The sequence below is a fragment of the Carassius gibelio genome, chromosome B20, assembly GCF_023724105.1.
Source record: "Carassius gibelio isolate Cgi1373 ecotype wild population from Czech Republic chromosome B20, carGib1.2-hapl.c, whole genome shotgun sequence".
Taxonomy (NCBI): Eukaryota; Metazoa; Chordata; class Actinopteri; order Cypriniformes; family Cyprinidae; genus Carassius; species Carassius gibelio.
In genome coordinates, this window is record NC_068415.1 from 17,045,116 (window position 1) to 17,065,388 (window position 20,273).

At 38.2% G+C, this 20,273-nt stretch overlaps 1 protein-coding gene across 2 annotated transcripts; it reads right to left on the reverse strand.

Moving 5' to 3' along the window:
- Positions 1 to 202: 202 nt before the first annotated feature.
- Positions 203 to 19,861, reverse strand: LOC127983590 (BTB/POZ domain-containing protein KCTD1-like). Of its 2 annotated transcripts, none has more exons than XM_052585787.1 (5): positions 19,239 to 19,861; positions 7,029 to 7,219; positions 3,857 to 4,001; positions 3,338 to 3,643; positions 203 to 1,218 (listed from the first exon to the last, which is right to left on the reverse strand). In XM_052585787.1, the coding sequence occupies exons 1-5, from the start codon at positions 19,245 to 19,247 to the stop codon at positions 1,054 to 1,056; spliced, it is 816 nt and encodes a 271-aa protein (XP_052441747.1). In that variant the 5' UTR covers positions 19,248 to 19,861; the 3' UTR covers positions 203 to 1,053. The 2 variants fall into 2 exon arrangements, with proteins under 2 accessions (XP_052441747.1, XP_052441746.1); XM_052585786.1 differs by lacking the exon at positions 19,239 to 19,861 and adding an exon at positions 11,183 to 12,897.
- Positions 19,862 to 20,273: the final 412 nt, after the last annotated feature.

Here is a 20,273-nt window from a genome sequence, read left to right on the forward strand (position 1 = left end):
GTTAATTCACGAATAATCAGTATCAAGAGGACATCTAGCTTGTGTAAATTGTTTAATACCCAAGCTTCTGTCACCTTTGCATTCATTAATTAAAACAAGTTTATTTTATCACAGTATTGTTCGCTTAAATAAAGCCTAAAGACAATCCCTTGAAACGTGTGTGTTATGTAGAAAGCATATTTTCCATGTTAATAAACAAGTCTTGTTGATTTTTCAAAACTTTTATTAACAACGTCACATTACATTCTTCTCAAACGTTAATCTCATGGATTATAAACCAGTTTTAAGTGTAGCCAGACACTATAAATATAAGAAAAAGAAAAAAATCAATCTTCATTTTTTGTGTAGTATTTAAAAGAAGAAATACTGCAAGTTACAGCATAAATTAATTTGTCAGATTGGTTGAGTTTTATTTTTGAACTTGTTAAAATTATTTTAAAAAATGAAGAACAGTTTGGGAAAGAAACATATTTTTTATGAAATCTTTCAGATCATTCAGTTTCTTGACTGTGTTTGACAAAAGGAGGGTAAGTCTAGTCAAACGATCCCTCAGAAACCCAAAGCTGTGATTTATCCTTTACATGTGTCTGTATTTTTCTAATTAGAGCTGCTATTCCTCTCTGGTGTGATATGCTATTTATGAGAGAAACACTTGAAGATTAACAACATAAATTATTCATCAAACAGCTTATTAAATAAGTATGGCAGCTGAAATTCTTTACAGGATGTCATATATAAAGTGTAACATTAGTTTAGCCTCTTCCACTCCTAGCTGTCATGGTGAAGACAAATCCAGCAAAAGTGCAGTCTGGCAGTCTTGAAGTTTTATTACAAACCTTCGCACAGGGAATCAAATGGAGACCACTCAGCCAGAGGCGTTCAGAAAAAGTTCCCGTTTGAATTTCAACATTATTTTTCCTTATTTGAAACGGTTTATTTAGGGACAGTAATAAATGAAAAAAAAATCTCAAGAGGATTACAACATAAATCAAAACATCCCTTAAATTCAGTTAAAAATACCATATCCAGTTTATTGTTTGTGAGCGCGGGCAGCTAATCCAGCGGTTCCTGTTTGATTCGAATGACGGAGGTCGTGACCCCACGGTGACTTCGTTTGATCTCTCTCCTCAGAACGTACTCACTGAACTGGGTTGAGTCCACACCACCTCCACAAGAAGCAGCAATATCGAAACCTCTTTGCTGCAGTCGCTCCAGAACCTGACGAACACAAAAAATCCCAAACACACACAAAATTATTATCCTTTCATATTCTACCAACACTAAACCATTAATATACAAAGTTTTTTGAATGTTTGGGGTCAGTAACGTTTTGAAGTCTCTTATATACACCAATGCTTTCACATGTCACATGATCCTTCAGAGATTATTGTAATATCCTGAGGTTTGGTGCTCAAATCATGTTAAAAATAGTCAGTTGTTCTGCTTAGTTTTGATCATTTTAATGCATCCTTGCTGAATAGGTTGTGTTGTCAGCCTTGGTGTTGACAAATGTGTTTATAGAGCTTGAGTTTCAAATGCAAAACAATTACAGTATGTTTTACTTGTTGGGATGTACATAGTTGCTAAGGATGTGGAGCTTGAAGACTGACATGTAACAGAAGAAATTGTTGAATAAAGCTTTTATTGTAGTTTTCTTGGCGCACACTAAGTATTCTCATAGCTTCATAACATTACAGTTGAAGAACTGATGTCACGTGAACTATTTTAATGATGTCCTTACTACCTTTCTGGGCCTTAAACGTGTCAGAGAGCTCTCGGATTTCATCAAAAATATCTTAATTTGTGTTCTGAAGATGAACGAAGATCTTACGGGTATGGAATGACATGAGGCTGAGTAACAGAATTTCATTTTTGGGTGAACTATCCCTTTAAAGAAGTACTGTAAACAATCACTGTTTGAAGAGAACAGTGTGAAGACACTTCAGATTTCTGCTTTTGTGTCCCACGGAGAGAGAGAAAAGCAGCATTTGGATTTAAAATGACATGAAGAGATTGTGACCATTTTCATGTTTGTGTGAACTATCCCTTTAATTGAACACCCCTGGCACAAAATCACCGTCATGTTCAGTTGGAAAAACAACACAGTGAAAGTGTTATAAACCATCTGTCCAGCAGCTCAACTGAACAAAATGAGATACTTAAACCACTTGCTTATTCCTGTCTTTCTTTCTGCCTGTTTCTCCCTCTCTCTCTCTCCCTCTCTCACAGTTTCTTCCAGTCCTGCAGATATTCGCTTCACACAACTGTGAGATCACATTCCTGTAGTGTGCCTTAAGGATGTCCCTTCCTCTTTTTCTCTCCAGCACTGCGTCACTAAAATTCCCTTCACTCCCTTCCTCCATCTACAGTTTTCCACCATCTTTCTCTTTCTCAGTCTTTTTTCCCCTCCAACCTCTCATTTACAGGTTAACGTTTCTGTCTGTCTGTACTGTGTGACTTTCCATCACGCCTTTGTCCTTCAACTCTCTTTTTCTCTCATTTTTCTTTCCTGTCTTCTGCCTCTACTTTTCTCAATCTCCTGCTTCCATTAGTGTGACGGCAAGTGCCAGGGGCCAAAAGATTTAATAAGCAAACAGGATTAGACAGCCTCTAGACACACACATACACAGTATGAAATGGTTACAGAGCACAGTATAGGAAAAATTGAGCTCATATTGTACATTCATTCCTGACATGAATCATGGGCCAGTGTTTGTAGTTTCTAATGCAAAATCAGCTGATGTTTCTGGAGGAAGTTGTTTAAAAAGACTTGCAGATTTCATTTTGAAGTGGTAACGTGGTGTAAAATATTTTCCTTACACTGTAGATGCATGCAATCATAGTATAATAAAAGTATACTAAAGAAGTATAAATAAACTGAAATTTCAACTTATTCAGCTTATTATGATTATACAGTATCTCTCTTTACAGTTTTGTTAAGTGAATAAGCTATATTAAACACATTTTTTCCCCTAAGTAAAAAAATAAAATAAAATAAAAAAAACTGAAATAGTATTTTCTTGTAAAACAAACTGTAATAATCTTTGTTTACAATTTTGAAAAACATTAATGATTTAAATTCAGTTGTTTTACAGTGTACTTAAGTTTTTCTTTTTTTGAGAATTTCATTCTTTAAATGAGAATGTTTTACTTCATCTTGATATCGGGACAGCTGTACCACGTTTTTGTGTAACATTTTTGAATCTGCATGGCTCTTGGAATTCTCAAAAATCAGTAAAAAAGAGGTCAATACTTCCTAAAAAAGTATATTTATTCTACAAATAAATAAAAACCTGGAATTGGCTGGTGTGTGAGTGGTGTTTAAGGTGTCACGCACCTGTACAGAGTTGAGGTGGCAGTATCCGTTTAGAGGAAAGCGTATGACGTGAGTGGAATCGTGGTTCCAGCCTGCGTTGACGGAGTTGCACATGACGTCTCCTATCTCTGGGAAGATGTCCTCGATGAGGGCTTTATCGCCACTGAGTGTTATCCTCTCTCCCAGCTCGGGGGCCACGCGCACTACCACACACTCACACAGGCGTGATGTGTACCTAGAGTCCTGCTCCGACCGCCAGCGCTCCAGCTCAGCCTGCAGGGGCTGCAGCTGGAAATATCGGGCCTCCTCGTACAGCAGACAGTAATCCTACACACACAGATACACAGATAGATGACACAACTGATACTTAAGGAGTGATTCACCTAGAAATGAAAATTCAGTCTTTGTTTCAATTTTCATATCAGCAACATGATGGTTATTAACAGAATGTTAATTTTGTGGTGAACTATTCCGTTCACCGTTCTGTTTTTTTAAATCTGACTATAACATTGATAATAATGCAGTGTAAGATTTAAATACCTTAAAGTCATCTGGGATGAGCAGTTTTGAGGTCCTGAGGAAGTTTAATATGTAGCGGAACATGTGTCCATCCCGATCTATAAAATAATGCTGCTTCAGGCTGTCCAATACAATGGGCTCCGTGCCATCAAACAAACGACCAATCCTGTGAGAGGAACAGACAGATATTCAAATATTTAGATTGATTGGCAAAAATGATTTGCTTTCTTATGAAAGGTTTTTCTTGCATATATTCACTGGTATTCCTATTATTATGGGGACACTTTTTATAGTTTTTTACACTGTACAAAGTGTATTTTCTATCCCCTTACCCTAAACCTACCCCTAACATAAAAAAACAACAACAAAAAAAAACAAAAAAACAAAACAAAAAACATTCTCTATGATTTCTAAGCTTCTTTCCTCAACAGGAACCAAAAATTTCCACAAAAGGTCAACATTTATTGGTATTACTATTCTTGTTGGTCGCCATAATGTAGGGAATACCAGGTACACATACACACACAATTAATTACACATATAGTCTATTAACAGTTCAAAAATTTGGAGTCAAAATTTGGAGTTTAAAATGTTTTTGGTGTTTTTTATATTTTTTAAGTTTGATATTTGAATGTTAACTTGATGTTTCCATGTTTCATGAACAGAAAGTTCAAAAGAACAACATTTATGATATGATGTAAATTGATATGATTTTTTTTTCTTAAATTCTGGGTAATTTTATACTTTTTTATTCCTTAGAATTTTTTATTTCCCCATGTTTTCCTAATGTTTAAGTTTACATTCTTACACACAATCAGTCTGACAAGATATTTTTCATGAAATCTGAGAGATTTCTGACCCTGCATAGACAGCAACTTTAAACCACATTAAGACTCATCATTAAAATAGTCCACGTGACATCAGTGGCTCAACCGTCATTTTATGAAGCTAAGGGAATGCTTTTTGTGTGCAAAGAAAACTAAAATAACTTTATTCAAGAATTCTTCTCTTCTGTGTCAGTAACTGACAGACATTCATGAGTACCACAACGCTTCATAAGAGTACGGTTGAACCACTGATTTCATCAAAAATAACTGAATTTGTGTTGCAAAGATGAACAAAGGTCTTACGGGTTTGGAACGACATGAGGGTGAGTAATTTATTAAATAATTTTTGGGTGAACTACCCCTTTCTAACCCACAATATTCCTATATAGGCTACAAATATAAAAATGTTTTCACGAGAAATTAATACATAGCGATCCATTCTATATGTGTTTTAAAAGGCCAATTAAAGGGCTAATGTCTCTTAACTACAATAGTAATGGTATTAGTGATTTTTTTCTTCTTTTTTTTGTTGATAAAATAGATATCTGAAAATAAATGACTGAAACAATCTGAGGACAAACTGTTATGACTAGTTGCTGCTAGGATGTTCTTGGATTTGATGGAAGTTTAATGGAAGTGCTAAAATATTCATTAAAAACAATCATCTGAGTGTGCTCATGTGAATATATGACTGTCCGACAGCAGATTTGACAGTTCTTTCGGTCAGCACAGTCTGTCTGCATCTGCATCAGCATCAGGGAGGGCATGGCTGGAGGCGGCGGCCATCATTGCTCCTGACGACGCAAATGTCATCATCCAGCGCCCTGCTTCCTGGCTCCACAACGAGTGCGTTGTCATATTGATGTTGTTTGGGATAAAGTAGCCAAGGGGCGAATGGATCACAACTGTCACTGAGGCAAATGCTCTCTGAAATGTCTACTTGACAATAAAGGCTTTCCAAGGCCTATACTAGATTATACCAGACTAATCTGATACTGTATGGGAAAATATGTGTTTCTATGCCACTGTAAGGGACAGTGGGAGGCGGAAATTAAGTGAGACATGTGAGCAGTTGTGAGACAGGATGCTAGTCTGGCTCAAAGCGCTTCGGGCTCCTTTTGGCCTGTGCTCTGATGTTTGACTCAGTCAGCAGCTACAAGACAATAATGCTCTTTGGCATCGCAGAAATATACTGGTCAGTGAGCTAATGAGCACAGACAAGCCACACACACACATACATATAGAGCAAACACACATGAAGGACTTGTGTGGGAACAGATGTGTTCAGAGGATGACATGCATTTGAGAAATTTTAGGCTGACTGCCAAACAAATTGGAATACAGTGGAATAAAATGTCATTTTGATTGGTAAAAAGAACACCTTTGAACACCTCCCTCATCTAATGCTAGGGCAATTCGTTTCCAAAATGTCTGGAATTTCAATTCCTGGTTCTGGGATCAACAATTCCTCACTGTTGCTTTCAATTCTTTTAAAAAAAAATTTATTTCTTTTTAAAGATTGGAGACATTCACTTGATCTTACTGTGACTACATGAAATGAAAGCTTACATCCGTTTAAATTTGAATAATTAATAATAGTAGATGTAGTGATGGTGAACAATTACTTTAACTGATAAATCGCATCCAAAATACGTTTTTGTGTACATAATATGTGTGTGCAATGTGTATATTTATGATGTATATATAAGAACACACATACATATATATATTTAAAAATATATGTTACGTTTATATATTAAATATATTTATTTATAATATATTATATGGATATAAATATATACATGCAAATGTCAATATTTTCAATATATATATATATGTATATATATATATCTGTATATGTGTGTGTCTTTATACAGTGTATACATAATAAATATACAAAGTACACACACATAAATTATATAAACAAAAAATAATAATTTCAGATGTGATTAATTGTTGCCCATCACTCATATATTTATGCATAATATAAATTATATGAATATAGTAGATTCTGATAATAATCATTCATTGATCTATTCGTATAGTCCAGAGGAGTTTTCAAAGTTCATAAGATTTGTTTATTATTTTTTATATTCTTTAAAGACCTAGAATAAAATGTGTTTGTGCATCAGTGTCTGAACAGTGCAAAACTTTAATGTGGGAAACTTATCCAAGATATAGGCTAATAAAAATGTATCAGTTGTATGCTTTTCAACATGTAGGATCACAGAATGAAACAACGATAAACAATCTTTCTAATTTATAATAATAGATAGATTCTTTGTTTTGGGGATCAATTCCCAGTCCTATCTATTATACTATGGTGTCCAGTTCTATATAGCTTTGTGTCTGTGTGTGAAATGTACCTGGACTCTGGGTATTTGGATAATGTGGCCAGGCTGCTGGTATACATGTGACCCCCTACATCAATGTGGACCGGCGCGTTGGCCTTTGTGAGCTGTGCGGGTGTGGGGATGCCAGCTGTACCCAGCGGGGACACCGGCGAATGTGCCAAGATCGGCCGAGACGACATGCCCACACTGTTGCTGCGATTCTCCTGAGAATAAAAGACAGGTAAGAAGAAATTTCAAGATTAATATTTATAGCAGGAGGTCAAATGAGTCAACATGAAATGGCATTTGAAACCAATTTTACTTGGAAAAAAAAGCATCAGGATTTGACAGGATTGCAAAAAGTGGACACTGATACACCATAACATAGTTATATTGAAAACAGGACTTTAGCATTAAAATGCCTATTTTAAAAATATAGTTGGATATAATGCAACATTTACTTTCAGCCCTTCATAGTAAAAGTTTGGGCACCACTGATTTAACTTTTACAAAGGGAAATTTATTTTTCTTTGGAACATTATGTCGATGTATTGTATAAAAGGATCATGCATTGCATAAACAGGTGTCAGTTTTGATTTCATGTGGACTAGCTGAAACAGAAACAGAATCTCAAGTTTCCTGAACACTCTTACAGCCCCTTTCGCCTCAAACTCCCACCATCCATTGTCCAGAAAACGGCTAGTGTGGTGATTCAGACAACGCATGGTTTTAAAAACACCACGTTGCAACAGTGTTACTGGGAACCAACTTTTAAATGGCTCGCTTATAGCACTTTCTGCACACTAAACTAGAATAAGAAAGTATTTGAACTGAAACAATTGAAGCAGCCTCTTCATTTGGTTAATGTGTCACGAGTGTGGAATGGGAGCACGGCGCTAAATGTTTTACAACATAAACACAGATAATAATTTCTACCTTGACAGCTACATTACAACATAAGTGGAAATAATTAAATTGACCCGTTATGACATTAATGGTGATTTGGTTGTCAACGTTACAGTAGTGCTACTCTCATTGGCATCAGTAGGGGCTCGTTCCTTGGGCTTTGTCTGACATAATATCTGCTTGTGCTGGGAAACAACTGTTTGCTAAATCTCAATGGCCACTCTCTACTGAGGCGCAATGAAACAGCCATGGGCAGAGTTTCCTTTAAAGATGAAAAACAGAAAAAAGTAAACTGTAACTTAAGTATACTTGTGTACTTAGTGCACTATCAATGCATTTTTCGCCCAGAGCGGAGTAACAATATCTGAGTCGACTGTCTTACAGAAATAAACATGTTGAGAGAATGAGTACAGCGACCTGAAAAACAAGCATTAACCCTTGGTAATACACAGAACATGTGCAAGTAAACATGTATCCAGGCTAACACATTAAAGCACTAATGATAAACATCTCTGGCACAACTGGGTGTTTTAGCGGGTGCGGTTTTCTAATGGTGGCTGAATGGGGCGTTATGCCTACAGGAAGACTAACACGGGTCAAAAAGGCATTTTCTTATGCATCACTTTAAAAAATATATATTTTCTGGCTAATTTTATATATATGCAGTGTAGACAATGAGGAAAACAGAGCATGGGGTGGGAAATGTTTGCTTTTATTGATTTGGCTTTTGACAAAAATAAGATTGTACAGTCAATTTACATATACACAGACAACACATATATAAAAAAACGTAATATATTTGTGCTTTAAAGAACAAAGCTAGTTCAGTGACCTGTGCAGTAAATAAGTACAACCCAATTAAGTTAAAACAAGTGTTACATGAACAAAAGCTTTTTATTATTCCACTGTCACAGATGGTGCCTGGTGCCAGAGAAGGGTGAGCTATTGGCTCCGCCATTAACTAATTGGAAAGATGTTGACACAAACTTAAAGTACTGTATAGCTACTCTGGAATGGAGAATGCTCAAACTAAACAAGCAGGGTAGGTGAATTATTGCAGTAGAGATGTGAGAGAGTTTAAATGAAGCTGAGCTCTTTGCAGTATTTAAGGTGATGAGTAAATGTACACACTGGAATATTTCTGTAGATTATTTGTGATTTGAGAGTGAGAGGCAGAAAGAGAGTTGGTAAGATATATACAGATCTAGTCAAAAACACCAAAATAAAAGTGAATGAAAATGGTGCAATGGATATCTAAATATCATTGCTAAAACAGAGCTTACAAGTGAGTGATAAATAAATAAATAAACAAACAAATGAATGGCCATAGTTCAAATACTTTGTTTTGAATATGACTATGAATACTTCTATTATAATGTGTCATCAATGATTTCTTGAACAGGTGTCAGTGTTATAATACGTAGAGTATCATAAAAGCAACATGTGTCAGAAGCTACTACAGCGTTGGTTTGATAAGTGTGCAAATGATCTTTCTGAACTTCAGATGACAAAATAATACATTTATATACAAACTAACTTCAAAAGTTTGTAGTTCATATTTTTTGATACTTTGAACTGATTTTGAAAGTGGCATTAAAGACATTTATAATGTTTATTAAGGTTTCCATTTCAAGTATTGCTTTTTGGTAAATGCTAATCTTTGGAACATCCTGACAAATCCTGAAAAAAATGTACTGCATCGCAGTTTCCACAAAAATATTAAGCAGCCGTAGCCCAACGGTTTTCAACATTGATAATGATAAATGTTTCTTGAGAAGCAAATCAGAATATTTTAGAATGAATTCTGAAGGATGATGTGACACTCAAGACTGATGTAATGCTGAAATTCCATTGCATAAAATTAAAATAAAAGACAACATGAAATATTTCATTATATTACTGTTTTTATTAAAGTATTTTTGATCAAATAAATGCAGCTTTGGTGACCATTAAGAGACTTTTGAACAGAATTGTACCTGTAAATGTAAAATATGTAAAACGATAATCCTAAATAATGCATATGACTCAATGAATGTATAATGTAAAAAGTTTCCCAAAGTTTCAAAGTCTCTGACCCAGACTCTTGATTGTTAAGTCATCTCACCTCATCTCAGCATGTACTGTATAGCAACCGAGGATGATGTGAAAGAGAAGATGCACTTTACATCAGTTAATTAGCAAGGAGGGAGCATTATATAATTCGTTGGATGTGAATGTGAAATGACCAAGTGTCAGAACTGACAAGTCCTTTCAAATATTTTTTTTCCAGGATTTTTTCCAGGACTTTCTTCCTATAGGTGTCGCTAACACATACTTACCCCAAACATTTTTAAGACAGATACATGCTGTGATTTAAGTGCATGGCAAAAAAACAAAAAACAAAAACAAAGAAAAATTCTAGAACATTAACATTCATAACGACAATATTGCTGAGGTTAAATTAAAAAAGCCCAGGTATAAACTCTTGAGGATGCATATTTAGGTACTGTAGAGCACTGTTTAATTCTGATCATTAATATAGTGTAATGCAGCTGAAGAACACACTAAACAGCTCATCTCAGGCATTATATTCAGGAGTCAATGTTTTTTTGCTGGAGCCCAGCACAGGTGCAATATTAGCTCATGCCTCCGCAGGCAACGAATGCTTTTATTTTTCACACTCACCTTCATGCTGAAGGGTGAAGAAATCAGTGCCTGTTTTAGTGCAGCCTACTTACAAAGCATAATAATATTCACCAACATATGAACGAATCGAACTAAATCACATCCCCAAATGGACCACCGCTGGCAATCTGAGCTGCTGCCCCTCGGCAAAGATGGAAATGATGGACTTGTTTTTAAAGACGAGGAGTTAGTTAGAAAAAAAGTTTAATCTAATAACAGACCTAAAAATACATATTCACTCCAAAAATTAATCCAAAATGAAAACGTACAATTCACTTTGTGTAGGGTCTAAGTGACAGCTCAAAGTTAAGTTTCAGTCTGAAATAAATCTGCACTCTGTCCCACCAGAGATACAGCAGCATAACAAAATTGACATTATAATGAAGAAGTAAATCAGGGATTTGCTGACAAATGTTCCATGCAAAATGACACACACAGATGAGTCAAATCTGACATCCCACGTTGTTATCTTAAATGCTTAATTTGCATAAATATGCTCGGTGTGAAACCCAATTGTCCTCTGACGGATGTGATTGACAGACAGACAGACGCTATTCTAAGACCGTGTCACGTGCCAAAAACCTTTCGACGTGCTAGAGACAAGAAATCGCCGTTACCTGTGAGGGCAGCATACGAGGACTCTCTCCGTTGGGTTCACAACGAGCGGAGACTAGCGCGGTGACAGCCGGAGTGTCCGCGCGCGCGCAGAGTCTTTTCGGCGATGCCCCCGGTTCCGCAACGCTTAACGGACTGGCGAGCGTCCGCGGGCGCTTGATCACCTTCTGCGGTTTGAGCTCGAGCTCGGCCTCGCAACGCAGCACGTGCTGCAGGTGCGTTCCACCGTTGACCGTTTCCGGGGAGACGTGGAGAGGCGCCAACTTTGACCCGATGCCCGCAATGCCGTTGAGCGTTGCTATGGAGACGGCGCCGATGCAGTGGTTGGTGTAGGTCTTTGACAGTTTGGCGGCACGCGACAGCATCTGCATCCTCGTGCCCAGCAGGTTCTTCCCGATGGCTTTATTCTCGTACCACGTCGTGTCGGTCTCGCTACAGTGATCCCGCGGGCGCTGGAAGAAAGCCTTGCAGAGAGGATTGCGCTTCGAGAGGTACTTCACGAAGCTCGCGTACGGACAGAACTCCGTGGCGGTCTCGTACATGCGGGGCAGGTTGTCGTCGTCCGTGTCCGTTCTTTTCTTCGTCCAGGACGCGGAACGGGACTTGTGGTACGGCCCGAGCGCTTTGAAGTACACAAACTTGCGCCCGTCCTCGTCTGCAGCCAGACCGAAAGAGTCCTCCTCGAGCTCGCGTTGGTTCTCCCGCCCCCGCGTGCAGAAGTACATGCAAGTCTCGAACCAGACTTTGTTGAGCAGCCCGAACGGAGAGCTGGCGCTGAACACGGCCGACGTGTAGAGCTTTCTCAGGTCGGAGCGCGTGATGGCTTGCTTCTGCACCACGGGACCGGCGCCCTGCTCCTCCAGCTTGCGTATGACCGCGGCGAGCGCGAGATTGGCGCTGCGCAGCTCGGGGTCCTTGGTGAGGTCCAGCGTGCGGCAGAAGGGGGGCTCGTTCAGGTAGCGGTTGAGCGAGCTCCGGATGCTGATGAGGGAGGACTTGCTGTACAGCTGTCCGCTTTTGGAGCGCGCCTCTGAGTAGAAGGAGCGCAGCACTTTGCAGAGCGCGTGCTTGTCCATGCTCTCAAAGTCCGTACTTTGCGCCTTCTCCGTTAGGTACTCCCGGAAGATTCGAACCGCGTACCGGGTGGCCAGGCGCGTGTTCTCGCTCAGCCTGGAGCGGTGCACGTCTCCCTCGGGTCCCGTGTCCAGGACGGCGAAAAGCGGGTCCCCCGCTGAGTCGAGCTGGTCCGTATTGCGCATAAGGACCGCTTCCTCCGTCTCCACGGCAGCAGCGCAGCTGTCGGGCTCCCCGCACTCCTCCCACTCTAACTCGGCTTCCTCTTCTGACACTTCTCCCTCTTCCCCTGTGATCTGGATCTCCTGAATCTCTTCCTCTTCTTCCTCGCCCGAGCCTCCGTCTCTCTCCCGTTCCCCTGCCATCGGGTCCGGTTCATCATCTTTACAGCAGTGGTCCCCGCTGCCAGGCATTCTCGCCATATTGCAGTCTGACAGTGTATGAGTCCCGAGGCACTGCGCATGCGCTATATTGGACCGCAGAGCTGAGAGCTTTTTGTGCGTTTTAGTGACCTTCAGCTACGAGAACAGGCACGCGCTCTTAAAGGTGCAGAGAAATGGGAGCTAGATTGCCCAAAATGAAAACACACACACACACACACACACTTTCGCACTTCAATGGAGAGATAAAGCGAGAGAAAGAGGCAACGGTCAGCTATACGCTGTATTGGACTGCGGCAGAACTCAGCACTAAATTATGCCTTTAATATACACCCACACAGACACACACACCTGCTAATTATTAAAGGGCTATGCAGCTCAGGCAGGCTGACTTGATTTGGGAGTTTCCAGTAGCAGCTGTGATCATGTCTAACCCTGAGGCCATCCATATACTTTCGAGTGTGTGTATACAGCCTTTTGTGTAGTATGTGTGAGAGGAAGAGAAAATGTGACAGATGCAGGAAGAAAGAGAGAGAGAGACGAAGGTGTCATGAGCTGATTGATATTTCTGTGCATGGTAAGAATAATTTCGACAGCATAAAGTGCACACTGTGGGTTTGTGTGTGAAATGATGGCCGGTAGGCAGGAAAAAAAAAAACACCCAAAAAAGTGAAAACTAACACAAAAGGAACAAAAAGGAAAAACTGTGTCATTACTTTCAAACACTAACCTCATATTATAATGTAAAATAATAGTTTTCAAAGATGTAAATAAAGATTGTTATATCACTTTTTACAAGAAAAACAATCAGTTTTTATACTTGAAGATTTCACATTCAATTTAGTGTTAGCCATTTCTTTTTGTTGTTTGTAAAGTTTACTAGCAATTTCTGACTGAATATATATATATATATATATATATATATATATATATATATATATATATATATATATATATATATATTTTTTTTTACAGTGTACCTATCCTGCACACTTTTGTTTACAATATAATGAAAGTGAATGACGACTTGGGCTTAAAAAGTGTTCATACACATCTTTAAAGTCGTTTGAAGTCATAAAATTACTTTGCAGGTGAAAAAGATTTTCATTTACCAATCTTGAGATCCATTAAAGCTCTCATTGGCACATTTATGAGTTGACTCTTTTCAATAAACCAGTTGATCCAGTTTATAAATTGGACTGACTGGAAGATTATTAGTGAACAACAACAACTTAAATTTGTCTATTTGTCCCATAAGGCTATTGTGTGGCCTTATAAGGCTTGCAATATACATATTGTAATAAATGAGTTACATTATATAGGCCATTTTATGATAATTTTATGGTGCTTTTGCATCTATTCTGAATGTCAAATTTCAATGTCATTGCATGGAAAAGAGTGAATATTTCAAAAGGCTGTCTTTTGTTTTAGGCATTAGGGCTTTTCATATTACTTGCTATTTATGACGTGCCACTGTGACTGGACTCTATTTTACTTCTGCTGTTCTGATATGCATTGTGCAGTGATTTGAAAATGCAGCTCAGCTGGAGCTCACTGCAAACTTTCTCAGGTTAGAGAAAGATTTTCATTTTCCTCTCTCATACTCCTCCGTCTAGCAATAGAGGCTATTGTGATGTAAACGGAGTCCCTCTAAATCGCATCATGGGTTACTCATTTATGCATTGATATTTTCATGTATGAATGATTCTAGAGTGCTCGGTATAAAATTGCTTTCGGCCCTGTAGATAAAGAGCCGTGCACCATCTCTAAATCTACAGTATATGGCAAAATATGCCAGTTTTCATTTGATTCATTACATTCATCCATTAATACAAAATCATCCTCTATAAGTGACCTTGATCAAGAACACATTTCTAAGTGCTTCTGCATTCACGCCTCTCTCCTCTCCCCTGTGTTTGTGTGTGTGTCGTGAGTACCCCGAGGCAACTGCTGTCTCAGTATGAACAGCACAGAGCTGAGGTTTGGCTCTGGAGAATAAGGCAGATGTTTGTCTCCGGCGCTGTGCCTCAGAGAGAAGCAACGCATGAGGAAGCGGATTTTAGAACTCAGTGGGGCTTTAAAGCTAGAGGAGGGATGAAAAAAGCTCTATTCATCCATCAGCAAATCAACAGCGATCATCTGACTCATTATCTTTATACGGTCAGAGTCTTTCCACAGTCTTGTGAACATTTAAGGAAAAGTTATGAGTCAGTGGCAAGTAAGAGTGTCTGCAAAATGGTTTTGAAAAATACCTATACTATTTTTTTTTATGTTTAAAACAAACGTGTTAAAAAAAAATTAAATACATTTTCAATTGTCATGTAATATATATTTTCTAACATAATGTAATATATTAGAATTTATAATAAATATGAGTATTGTACAAATATTTAAATATTATTAATTAGTAATAACAAAATGTTTCAATATTTTCCAACATTTATATAACTTCCCTAATATGTCATATGGTGTAACCAATAAAAAAAAAACATATATTTTCAATAAGCATTATTGAATACATATTTTATAATACAATGCAATATAGCAGAATGTATAATATGTATTAGAATTGTATATTTTAAATATCATAAATTACTAATTAACAAAATGTTTAATATTTTAAATATATAATTCAATATAATAATATTTTAGAATGTTATTTATATTACAAATATCATGAATCACTAAGTTGATTTTATATGCACGTTGGTTGTGGCACATGATTTTACTCATAAATGAGCTTTATGTGTTTTTTCTTTCTTTTTGGCTTTTTGGAATTAATCACAATTCATTTAAATTGAGATTTAAAAACTTGAATTAAATTCTTTGCATGTAAAAATTCAAGGAACAAGGAAAAAATGTACGAAAAAATGAGAATGAGTGTCATATCAAACAGAACTTTGCGAAAGAATAAGATGACACTGGACATGTAGAATCAGACTTCTGTTTTGTAGTTAGTTTTAAAGCTCATCGTCTTCGGCCAGTCACTGACAGCAGTGCTCTGCTCCTGGGACCTCAGTAACTCAAGTCCTCAGGTTACCCCTAGCTAGAACTAAACCAGCCACCTTTTTGTTAGACGCCCCAATCCTTAATCATTAAACTCCCAGCGTCCTTTTCGCATGGCCGAAGTATAGCGACGGACCTGTATCTCATTTCTCTCCTCTGCACAGCACACAGGATCAGCCTCCATTTTGAAAGGAGAGATCTCTCTTCTTTTGTCTCATTCTGTCATTCCTGCCCACAGGCATGTCACCAGAAACAGCTCTGACATCTCTCAAAGGAAAGAGAAGGAGAGGGAAAGACAGAGCGAGAGCAGAAACGGAAAAAAAGAAACCCTCCTTTCCACATTTTAAATTCTCGTTAGCAGAGCCCATTTCACACCTAGATACCCAATTAGCAATTAGCAAAGCTTTAAAGTGCAGTCCTGAGCCGAGGCCCTGATCCCAGCCTGATTTGTATGCGCTTTGTGCAGATAGCGATAAGAGAGAGGCTGAATACATGTGTAGTTTTAAATTTAATTTCATAATCATTTACATGGCAGGGTAGCCTGCAGGCGAGAGGGAAAATAACATGCCCACTCTTCAAAAGGGAGATCAGGCTCGTTACATGGCTGTGCGGAGGATTGGAGAGGGGCTTTTTATGTGCAGGCAGGTAATTTGTTCCCTGACTAATCTGAAGAGATAGAGAAGTTCAGAGGAAGCACTTTTTAAAAACAGTGTGAGCGCAGCATCACAAATCGCCTCTACCTCCGAGGCTTGGGAGAGAATGAAAGCGAGCGAGAGAGAGGAACACCAAGGTGCGATATAGCTGAACCTACTGCCAGAGCCCCGGGCTGCCAAAAAAGAGTAACTACTGAGTGTGCGAGTGTGAGTCTGGGTATGAAGGGCTCGGAGAGAGATAGAAACCATCTCTGAGCACTGCAGCTTTGTGTGCCATCCGGTATAAGGGAGATGCAAATCATATCGAGCACCTGTAGTACATGTCTGTCCTCTCTGGCAGTTCCTTTAGTATATATCCATATATCTATCAGCATCAGCGATTTAATATTATATATATATATATATATATATATATATATATTAATTTAAATATTTAGTTTTAGTAATTTTGTTCTTTTTAAAAAAAATAAAAATGTCTATATCATTAAAAAAATCTTAAATGTTAAGAAATTAGAAGTTTTGGAAAAAGTTTACATTTTTATAATTGTACATAATACATAATACATAATATATATATAACATTATTTTTGTAATTTTTTGCATTTATGGTTATATACAGTATATGTATCACATATCATTATACATATTATTATAGTATATAAATAATATTTAGGATTTATATGTGTATCATAATTATAATATATTTACAAATATTTCATACTTTTTTTTCATTGTTTTAGGTTTAAACAAAGATAACCCTTATCAACTGGATGGTTGGATGGATGTAGCCATCAGGCTACAGTTCACTTCACATGTTTGTGGCACAAGGGACTCAGAGAGAGACAGTAAGATGGAAAGACTTGCATGCCATTCTGCTCTTAATCTTATCCATATTCATGGGCGCATATGCAAAATATGGATGTGTCGAGAAGCGTTGAAGACAGAATGAGGATTAGTAACCTGTGTTTGAGGTGATTCCAAGCCCACATTAACATGTTGAATATTCTACAAGAGTGAGTCAGAAAACTCAGCAACTCTGCCCTGTCCGTGGGCAGCAATTCAGCTCACTGCATGCGATCCATTGTGTGCGTTTTAGTGGTTGATGGTGTTCTGTACAGGAATGCTTGTGTTCTCTACGAGACCAATTACATTTGTACTTTATGAACCCCTACAGTTATACAAGACTCTTTTCAGATTTAACAGATGAGGCTGGTGCCGACTGTGTTGTCCTCATATGCCGATTCTGTCTGTGCAAAGAACAGGAACCTTATTTCTATAGAGCTTAAATCGGTCTATGCACATTTCCACCATGACATCATTGAACAACATGAAATTTTGTAAATATATAATGTCAAATTTGGTTTTGTTAAATGGTTAGGATGTCAAAACAATTTCATGACACAGTAGGTGTATGGGATGACGTGGTTGCACTGGGATTCTGAAATAGATACTTTGCTCGAGGCAACATGAACTAAAGAGTCCTGAGATTTGAAAAAAAAAAAAAAGTTGAACAATTATAAAAATTTACAGAATTCACAGAATGCCAGAATTCAGACAACCGTATCAAAACAACATTTTTCACCAATGTGACTTCATCTGACTGTAAATAGTAAAAAGAGAGATTATCAAGATTCTTTATTATATAAGATATTTGAAAAGCACATTTCAGCTAATAGATAGTCATAAATATGACAGATCTATCTATCTATCTATCTATCTATCTATCTATCTATCTATCTATCTATCTATCTATCTATCTAAGAAAGTAAGTTTCAAAATCTGTCACTGGATTGGGTCCCTTTAAAAAAGTTAAAATCTTTAAAATACTAATATGCACCTTTTAGTGGAAAATAAGGTACAAAGGTGTACATTTTGAAAATCTACCATCCCAGAGACAGCTTATGTACCATTCCTTCTGAGATAGATAGATAGATAGATAGATAGATAGATAGATAGATAGATAGATAGATAGATAGATAGATAGATAGATAGATAGATAGATAGATACGACAATTGATCCATTACATTTTGGCTTGTTTAAGAATACAGCACAAAATACAGAAGCAAAGACCTCTCTAGTGTACACTAGTATGCCCTTTTTGATACCTCTCTTGGCCAGGTAACCTAATTAGACCGTAGCCTATATCTAAATACTCAAATGTTAGGTGACAGTTCCACACACATCCACTTGGACAACCACCGGCAATTCGACGAGCTGGAAGCATGTGGCGCCACAGCTGGGAGCCAACAGAACAGGCTCGTCTTAAAATATATGATACACTGGTCAGGGAATACATTTAAACTTAATCACACGACAAACAGTGCACTTAAAATGCGATGTAACTCGTGCACGTGCGTTTTGTTCCTCTCTCACGCGCTCTGAGCGTGCAGCAGCTGTAGCGTATTATACGACGAAAATGAAGGAAAGCTCGACTTTAAACGGTGATTTTAAAAATAACAACTGCCGCGAAACACAAATAAACAAGGAAAACATCTCCAGCACCATTCAAAAAGTGTTACAAATGCGTGAAAACCCACTCGGGTTGCGATCAAACCTGCCATTTGGCAACCCAAACCCTCGAATACAAAAGCAGCCGCGGTGTTAAAGAACTGATTTTCATAATCGCTTTCCACATTCGCCTCGCGTTCAAAGAGCGTGCGACTTATCGTAGCGCATCGGGAAACCTAATCGAGGACGCCATTACGATATCAGGCAATTGTTCGAGGCTACGCTACAGAACAGTTTTACATGTGACAACACAAGTGTCGTTTCGCGCTGCCATTAAACATAACGGGAAGCGGCAGGATGTAAACTGGGAGAAGAGAAATATTTTTGTCCCGAACGCGCTCATCCTCTGGCACATGCGTACATGCAGCTGCGCTCTGAAGACCCACTGCCTCTCTCTGTAGAAAAAACCCACAAAGCCCAATTTGGCGCCCCTCACCTGGAACATGGGACATCCAGCGACGTGTCACCTCTCCGTGTTTGGGCTCCTGTCCGCGCCCCTCGCTCAAGCGCTGAGGAATGGAGCCCAGCTGAAGCGGAATTCACAGAGAGTCGCTCCAGGGGTTTCACAACCCCTCTGGGCCAGACCCGGATAGAGAGAATGAGAGAGAGAGAGAGAGCGCGCGCTCTCTCAGACAAACGCCCCTGCAGATCTCAGCTCACTTCAGGACAACTAGTGAATTAACCGAACACAAGAATGAGCTATTTGTAATATGTGCAGTTTCTCTTATTCTAGGATGTAAAAAGGCATCTAGTGATTTCTCTGCGTAAAACAGTCGTCCTCTTCCTACATCTTGCAGCGGGGAGGCAGATTTGAATGGTTATGATTAGTTTTGATGGAACGCTGCCGCAGGCGCTTCCTGCAAATGGATGGTGTGCGCGCGCTCACAGAGGGGGAGAGGGCCATTAAACAGATTCAAACCTATGTCACGGCTATGCGAAACCTGTAAATATTACTGCATTTTAAAACGGAGATTGTGAAACATAATGGAAATTAACTGCTTGTTCTTAAACATTTCTTATATGATTCAACATGGTATTCTTTTCTAGCTTTGCCCAGCTCTAAAATATTGCCTGAGCTAGAAATGGCCTATTCTGAGTGCAGTTTCTGTAAAACAGGCCTACTTTCTAACTAACTGGGAAGGTCACGGGAATGTCATGAAGATTCATTACTCAAAAGGTGTGGAAACTCTGCATGTCATTTTTGTGCAAAATATGAACTGTGAACCAAAGTGTTTATTTCTCACCAGTTCTGGTGTGACTTGTTGAAAATGTTTATTGTATTGTAAATGTCACCATGAATAAAATGGCGTATTAATTAAATATTCAGTCAGATTCGCAACCTTGATAAAATGACTGTTGGTGTCAGATGCTATAGGCTATATTATATACATTACGCATGCTTTTAAGATAAAAAAGGAGTGGAAAAGATGGTAGGATAGTGAATGACAACAGGACATTTCAAATCGTCCTA

Excerpts from the sequence above, each read along its gene's own strand:
- LOC127983590 (XM_052585786.1), bottom strand. The coding sequence starts at position 12,676 with ATGGCGAGAATGCCTGGCAGCGGGGACCACTGCTGTAAAGATGATGAA. Across the intron at positions 7,220-11,182 it reads CTCGTATGCTGCCCTCACAG|GAGAATCGCAGCAACAGTGT; the intron begins GTAACGGCGATT and ends TTTTATTCTCAG. Across the intron at positions 1,219-3,337 it reads GCCACCTCAACTCTGTACAG|GTTCTGGAGCGACTGCAGCA; the intron begins GTGCGTGACACC and ends TGTGTTCGTCAG.